Source organism: Pelobates fuscus, chromosome 6 (genome assembly GCF_036172605.1).
Source record: "Pelobates fuscus isolate aPelFus1 chromosome 6, aPelFus1.pri, whole genome shotgun sequence".
NCBI classification, from domain to species: Eukaryota; Metazoa; Chordata; class Amphibia; order Anura; family Pelobatidae; genus Pelobates; species Pelobates fuscus.
Genome location: NC_086322.1, coordinates 15,916,992 through 15,925,643, shown reverse-complemented (window position 1 = coordinate 15,925,643; position 8,652 = coordinate 15,916,992). Strand labels below are relative to the sequence as shown.

Below are 8,652 nucleotides of genomic sequence, written 5' to 3'. Positions count from 1 at the left end.
TGCTGTTAGAAACGTCCTTCTTCCTGCTGAGAGGCTGTGCTGCAGTCAGGGCCGTCTTTAACGCGGGGCAAACGGGGCAGTTGCCCCGGGCCCAGTTACTCCTGGGGGGCCCAAAGCAGCTGCCCCGTGGCCCCGCCGCCCATAGCCTGCATAAGAAAAATTCCCTCCCTACCCATGGGCCCGCGGTGCTTGTATTGCGGCTGCACCGGGGCCCATACTCTAAGGGTGCTCACCGGGTGGCCAATACACTTAGGGCCACCCGGTGAGCACTTTTCAGCACGGGCCCGGTCGGATGCTGTGGCCGTTTAACAGCACGACCGGGCCTCCTGCTTTACGGCAGCCTGGGAGGAAGTGACGTCCGGGAGTCACTTCCTCCCTCAGAGATGATGACCCGCGCGGGAGGGAGGCTGAGCCAGGAGGCAGCGAGGAGGGGGACTGAGCAAAGAGAGCCAGTCCCCAACTCCCAACCACCCAAGGCAGCACACTGAACCCCAGGGAAGGTAGGAAACTGGAGGGGGGCTTTACAGTTTGCCCATGTGTATTTACAGTTTGCCCATCAGTATGTGTGTGTTTATGTCTGTCAGTAGGACTGTGTGTGTCAGTGTGTGTGTGTGTCAGTCTGTCTGTGTGTGTGTCAGTCTGTCTGTGTGTGTGTCAGTCTGTCTGTCACTAGGTCTGTGTTTGTGTCTGTTAATAGGTGTGTGTGTGTGTGTGTGTCAGTCTGTGTGTGTGTGTGTGTGTGTCTTGTCTGTCACTAGGTGTGTGTTTTTGTCTGTCACTAGGTCTGTGTTTCTGTCTGTCACTAGGTCTGTGTTTCTGTCTGTCACTAGGTCTGTGTTTCTGTCTGTCACTAGGTCTGTGTGTGTGTCTGTCACTAGGTCTGTGTTTGTGTCTGTCAATAGGTCTGTGTGTGTCAGTAGGTATGTGTATGTGTGTCAGTTTGTCTGTGTGCCTGTCAGTAGGTCTGTGTGTGTGTGTCAGTAGGTCTGTCTGTGTGTGTGTCAGTGTGCCAGTATGTCTGCCTGGGTATTAGTATGTCTGTGTGTGTGTGCCACTATGTCTGTCTGTGTGTCTGTCAGTAGGTCTGTGTGTGTGTCTGTGAATGTATGTCAGTATGTCTCAGTATGTGTCTGTGTGTGTGTCAGCATGTCTGTCAGTGTATGTGTCGGTATCCATATGTCAGTATGTATGTGTCAGTTTGTCTGTCTATATGTGTCTGTATATCTGTGTGTCTGTATGTGTATCAGTGTGTATCTGTATGCTGTCTTTGTGTGTTTCGGTGTATCTGTGTGTGTGTCTGTGTATCTGCATGTGTGTATATGTGTCTGTATATCTACATGTGTGCCAGTGTGTATATCGGTGTGTCTGCATGTTTTTCAGTGTGTGTGTGTGTGTGTGTGTGTGTGTGTATAAATATCTATGTGTGTGAGTGTGTGAATGCGGAGATGTATGCACATATACAAACACTACATACAAATACACCCCTGCATTCAAACTCCAACACTACGTACAAACACACACCAAAATTATATGTAAACACACCCCTGCATTCAAAAACCAACACTACACATAAATACATGCATGCAAGTACGCCAACACCACATACATTCCATACAAAAACCTGTTTACATTCAAACACATAAAAACAGCTTAGTGCTAAATACAAACCTTCAAACATGGGTAAATGGTAGAGCCCCAGCTCTCAATGCATTGCTGGAGTTGCACGACAGATGGGGAACTACCTTTTAATCACCCGTGCGATAGGGAGGCTCAAAAAAATTCTTGCACCTCTCTACATTAGGACTGCCACTGCGTTGGGGTGGAGGACGGGATTGCACACCTGGGGAGAGGGTACCAGGGGGCCCAGGCAAATGCTTTGCCCAGGGTCCCAATCAATATTAAAGACGGCCCTGGCTGCAGTGTCTTCCAGATGTCCCATCAGCTGAACCAGTGGAGGAAGAAAATAGCAGAGCTCTTACAAGAGCTATTGATTAGCTAGATGCAGATTCTTTACAATAACGAGATGAGGCTACGTATTGAGGGTTAAGCAGAACGGAAAGTTTAATGTGCCAGGCTGGCCTTTTATGCAACTTTTCCCACAAGGTTACCACCCACGTGGACCTTGTGGGGCACCAAGAAAAAAAATCTACAGCCATATTTCAAAACATTAAAATTATACATCCAATTCTCATAAATTTATATTTTCTGAACGGGCATAATTAGGGGACAAACATATAAAAAAATCATACAAATAGGTTCAGGGGTTCGGGAGATAGATAGAAGTCCCCTTCTGCCCCACTGCACACGAAGCTCCTTCCCAAAACAGTTCCATGTACTTAGCTGGTGCAGATGGTCCCTTTCATATGTTAACAAAATCTCAAACAACCATTCAAATAAGTGTTCGTGCTTATGGGGGTCGTGTGCCGCATCATTCGTGCAATGTTTTTACCGAACGCCGCCTCGTTCGTATGAATGTGCACGAAGCTAAGTGGTCCTGGAAGTCTCAGCGGAGTTCGGGAGTTCAAGTGTCCAAAAATAGTTCCAGACACTCGACGACCAAACCCCTGGAGGCGTTTGACAAAACAAGATGGCCACCGCCACATGTTCGTACATACGAATCGACGGCCACCTAATGAACCACTTAGAACGTTGGAGTTGCGGTTTGGCACTAAGTCAATTGGCGGCACATGAATGGTCTGGGTGGTCTCTCGTTCAACAGTTTGTTCGGTTAGACGAACAAGTTAAGGATGCTGTTCATTTTCCAATTCATATGGTTCCAGTTAAAGTGTTGCAAGTTCAATTGTAACAATGTTATAAATCCACAGACCAGGCAACAGGGCATCTGTTACAGTTTGCATTTGTAACATTTAATCCCTAAATTACAAAGTTGTTGGGGCAATAAAGCTGTCACATAGATTCCTTATTTTTCTCTTTAGATTCCAATATCTCGATGCTCTGAAACCTGCCAGCCTGGAAGCAGAAAGGTCCTGATTTCACAAATATACCGATGCTGTTATAAATGTGTTCAATGTGCAGAGGGAGAGATCTCCAATATATCTGGTAAGGACTATATGTGAAATATATCTCCTATTAGGGAGGAGTGTGTGTCCAATAAAGTGCTAAAATTTGAGAATAAATTACAGCCGCTCAAATAATCCAAAATCTATAAGACGGTAAAAGTGCAAAACAGACAAAGCAATATAGTGCAGATGGTACATATAAATAAAATTAGATAAAATGGTCGTGAAGTGGAACACTCACATTTAAAGGAGCCTGTATATAAACACTGGCTCCGTAATCAAGCTTGTATGCTTTTAAGGCAGCATCACACCTGCAATCTACGATATGGTGTATCTCAAAGATAAACCATAGAGATAAGGGAACAAATGTGTAGTCTGTCTAAATAGATGCAGTGGTGAGAATAAGTAAAATGCTCACCTTTTTCAGAGCCTTGTTTCCTGGCTCTGAGGAGTAATAGCTATGTGCCCATATTTGTGGGAATGGCACTCCCCCTAAGTAGATTCAGTAGGCTCCAGAGGACTATCAACATATAACATGGTATCAAATACTAAAATATATAAGTTCTGGATAAGCTGAAACTCTTGGTTTTTAAATGTCTTTTAGTCCTTACCCCTTTGAACATATGGGTGTATAATCATCTAATGGCAATGTCCTGGAAATGCCTGCAATTCTACTAATAAAGTGCAGCTGGGGTGGTATGTTGTGCATAATTGACCTTTATATTTATAATAGATTGTGTGTGTGTGTGTGTGTGTATGTATGTATGTATGTTACATAGGCTGCATAGAGACATCTGAATCAACCTTCCTCACATCTGTTTTTTGCTGATGGCAAAGCAAGATTTCTAAGCTGAGTTATAGTGGTGGCATAAGTCGGTTGTGGAGTGCCAAAACCGAAGCTCTGGTAGGTCTGTAAAAAGAGGGCCCACCAAGTAAATGGCTTAATAAAAGGAAGCGGTGGGTGGCTGAACCAGGCAGTATCAGCTCAGTGGAAAAGTCAGCTTGCAAATTTATAGGCCGGGATTAACCCCCTATTTGTGGTCATGAACAATAAGCTGAGTTATAGTAATAGTAATAAAAGTTGTCTGTGGTGTGCCCAAACTGATGCTTGATTAGGCCTGTAAAAGGAGGGCAAAATATTTCACAGTTTAACACTTAAAGGACCACTATAGGCACCCAGACCACTTCAGCTTAATGAAGTGGTCTGGGTGCAAGGTCCATCTAGGATTAACCCTTTTTGCTGTAAACATAGCAGTTTCAGAGAAACTGCTATGTTTACCTTAGGGTTAATCCAGCCTCTAGTGGCTGTCTCATTGACAGCCGCTAGAGGTGCTTCCGTGCTTCTCACTGTGATTTTCACAGTGAAAAGACGCCAGCGTCCACAGGAAAGCATTGAGAATGCTTTCCTATTAGACTGGCTGAATACCCATGCGGCTCTTGCCGCACATGAGCATTCAGCTGGTGATGTCAGAAGAGTCCCAGTGCCGAGGGAGCCCGGTGCTGGAAAAAAGGTAAGGGATTAACCCCTTCCCCCTTCTTCAGTGCCACGGGAGTGGGACCCTGAGGGTGGGGGCACCCTCAGGGCACTATAGTGCCAGGAAAACGAGTTTGTTTTCCTGGCACTATAGTGATCCTTTAAGCTACTTTAAACTACTTTTGAAGTATTAATACTTAAACTACTTTAAAACATTTTTTAATAGTGTTAACGTTGCATAACCAATACTTAAAACTGGCCTCAATTCCCTCTCCAGTTGAAGGGTATATCTGCAGCATGCAGTTAATTTCACTATCCCAGATATTAGATGATGTGAGCTGGGGCATTCCTAGAGACAGTAGAAGCAACGCATATTTGAACAAATGATCTAAAAATGTTGAAGTGTTGTATCCAAGTAAGTTTAAGATGTTATGAGCTGATTTAAGGTTGAGTAGGCAAAAAGATGTGAACACCACCATGGTAATGAATAAGTATGGATTGTGGTGAATTGTCTGAGGTGGGTCGTATTTTATGTACAGAGTGAAGGCCTAGTGAGGGTCACATGTAGAGGTATTACAGTGGAAGGCCAAGAGGTGGATAATAGGCTAAATAAAATGCACTGATTATGGCATGAACAACTGTAGGTTAAATGTTCCAATGTTGTAGGAGTAGTAGGAGTAGTAAAACAGGAAGGACAGTAGTGATGACCTGACGTTGGGGAAATTGACATGAATATAATTTTGGTCATGTTGTACGTAGTGGAGGCCTGTCTATATGGACCCGACCAGGAATAATGAATTATTTAAGCCACACAATAGATATTAGTAGGTGACTTGAAGTAGGTGGCATGGTCGTCCATAACATAGTCAATACTGTACTATATCGAAGTTGTAGAATAAGAGAGGTAAGATTAAAACATATGAGATAAGAGTATCTGGTTACTCTGTGAATTTTATCTAGTTATTATGGCTGCATAGACAGGATTGGTGGGGACTAGCATGGCCAAGTAGTGCACTTGAATTATTAATGCTAGGCATAATTGAGTGGTGGGAGGGCATTCCAATGGGATGATGGATGATGGGTCAAAAATAAGTAGTAGCTGTAAGCCCACTGAGAGCACTATGAAGGGTATTTTGTAATGGCCTAGTGATGGCAATGTGTCTAGGTATAGGAGTAGAAGGCTGAGAGAGCCCATTGTGATACTTGAGTAGTGGAACGGCCATACATGGGCAGTATGTGAATTAGCTGGAGTATGAAATGATAGGGCGTGGGTTAATTAAAGGGAAACTCCAGTGCCAGGAAAACGATCCGTTTTCCTTGCACTGGAGGGTCCCTCTCCCTCCCACCCTCCAATCCCCGGTTACTGAAGGGGTGAAAATGTCCCTCGCCGCTGTCTCCTCCTCCGCGACGCTCCTCCTTGTGATTTTGTCGGCCGGTGGGCGAGACTGATCTCGCCCACCGGCCGAGGAGAACTAATGCGCATGCGCGGAAATGCCGCGCATGCGCATTACGTCTCCCCATAGGAAAGCATTGAAAAATCATTTCAATGCTTTCCTATGGGGTTTTGAGCGACGCTGGAGGTCCTCACACAGCGTGAGGACGTCCAGCGACGCTCTAGCACAGGTTTCCTGTGCGATGGACCAGGAAGTGACCTCTAGTGGCTGTCTAGTAGACAGCCACTAGAGGTGGAGTTAACCCTGCAATGTAATTATTGCAGTTTATGAAAAACTGCAATAATTACACTTGCAGGGTTAAGGGTAGTGGGGGTTGGCACCCAGACCACTCCAATGAGCAGAAGTGGTCTTGGTGCCTGGAGTGTCCCTTTAATGGTTTTTGAGTTGTGGAGAAATTGCAATTAATGCAAAGTGACCAACTTATCCCTTGAGAGACTTGTATGGGCAATATAGTCAATTTGAGATGAACATGATAAGACATTTGAGTAACATGTAGTACTACAATACCCAACACACACACACACACACACACACACACACACATATATATATATATATATATATATAGTGTTCAAGTAGAGATTGTAGCCGTATTAGTCCAGTGATGTAGATGTAAAAAACAGATACAATTTGTATCAAGCTTTCGGGAAAACCTCCCTTTCTCAAGTCTAAAGCATTTCTGAGCAAGACTACAAATAGAATTCAAAGTTGAGTTGTGATACAGGAGTTAAAACGACATGAGTGCAGATAAGACACAGGTTTGTTAGAAAATAGACACCATTCTTGCAGAGGGTCATACACATCTTCTGAAGATCAGAGTGAGGGGGGAGAGGGAGAAAAAAAAACCAATCAGACAGTGCAGAAGATGGTACACTTTATATATAACAAATGTCCAAACGAGGCCTAAAAAACCAATTCCTGACATGGCCTAATGAGGCCTAGAAATACATTAATACTTGAAATTGCCGAACGTGGACCGAGAAATGCAATAAAACCTGAAACGGCTGAACATGGCCTAGAAAATTTCACAAAAAGGTGCATTTATGGGCCTTATCAGTATACTGCAAAATGTATACTTACTATTTATATTATGTCTATATTTTGAAGTACAATGAAAGTGTATATTTTGCACCATTTTTGTTAATTCTTATACTTTTTACAGAAATGACTGCAAGGAAAAAAAATTGCACACACCAAAATGTCACATAGACGAAACCTGAATCCCCCCTAATTTTTTTTTTCAGGAGAATCACGGTTTTTCACCGTGCACAAGTCTAATGCTTATAGATTTCGTGTTGAAAGAAGGTCAAATAAAATAATTTTATTATGTTTAGTTAATAACACTCCAGATACGTGCAATATGATTTCATAATAACATTTTATTTTGTAACCAGGCTTCAATTGACAAATAATGATGTCTCCCTTTTTACTTTCACACAGTTGAATTTGGTTCATATATGAATGTGAGCATTTATTAAGTGTTTCTGTATTAATATTTTTTATTATTATTATAATTATGTTTTAAATTTTTCTACTTGTGATTTAAATTTATGTTTTTGCAGATAGTAAAAGTTGCCTGAAATGCCCAGACACTGAATGGCCCAATAAGAGAAGAGATCAATGCATTCCTAAGCATATAGAAGTCCTGTCTATCACCAGTGACTGGATCTCTATGGCGTTGGTTACATTGACAGTCCTTCTATTTTTTATAACTGCTGTAATATTTACAATATTCATATCATATAAGGATACAGCCATTGTTAAAGCAAATAACCAAAATCTCAGCTACATCCTCCTGGTCTCCATCATGATGAGCTTCCTGTGTGTGCTTTTATTCCTTAGTCATCCTTCTGATGTAATCTGCATGCTCCGTCAGACCAGTGTTGGAGTCATCTATTCAATAGGCATGTCTTGTATATTGGCCAAGACGATCATGGTGTGTATCGCTTTCAAAGCCACAAAACCTGGCAGTGTACTGAAAAAATGGTTTGGACCCAAATTGCAGAATTCTGTAGTCTTGTTGTGCTCATCTGTTCAATTTGTAATATGTATTATATGGCTGGCTATATGTCCACCCTATCAAGAAGTAGATATTCACTCTTACCAGGAAAAGATCATTTTTCAATGTAATGAAGGACTGGTTACTGCTTTCTATTCTGTGTTGGGTTACATGGGTTTTTTGGCTGCTATGAGTTTTATTCTGGCTTTCATGGTGAGGACATTACCAGACAGTTTTAATGAGGCCAAATACATTACCTTCAGCATGCTGGTGTTTAGCAGTGTTTGGATTGCAATGATCCCGGCCTATCTGAGCACCAAAGGGAAAAACATGGTGGCTGTAGAAATTTTTGCCATATTGACCTCAAGTGCTGGACTTTTAGGATGTATATTTTTTCCAAAATGTTACATTATCCTATGGAAACCTGAATTAAACACAAAAACACATTTGATTGTAAAGGGAAACAGAGGTATTTCTGTTTAATGTATGAATATATTTATTGTTAATAGAAACTTATTTGAATAATAGGTATTAAAAAATGCACCTATGATATGCATGCATTAAATATTTAATGACAATTAATCAGAGCCAGATTAAGATCCCATGGTGGATATAGGCAGGGCCCCCCTTCACCCTGAGCAGTAAGCATGCCAAGGGCATCCGTGGGGCCCCCCTTCACTCTTAGTATCAATTAAATTCACTTGT

At 42.4% G+C, this 8,652-nt stretch overlaps 1 protein-coding gene across 1 annotated transcript; it reads left to right on the top strand.

Moving 5' to 3' along the window:
• The first annotated feature begins 7,620 nt into the window (after positions 1 to 7,620).
• Positions 7,621 to 8,430, top strand: LOC134565998 (vomeronasal type-2 receptor 26-like). The gene has a single exon (XM_063425711.1). The coding sequence runs from the start codon at positions 7,621 to 7,623 to the stop codon at positions 8,428 to 8,430; it is 810 nt and encodes a 269-aa protein (XP_063281781.1).
• The last annotated feature ends 222 nt before the right edge of the window (positions 8,431 to 8,652 follow it).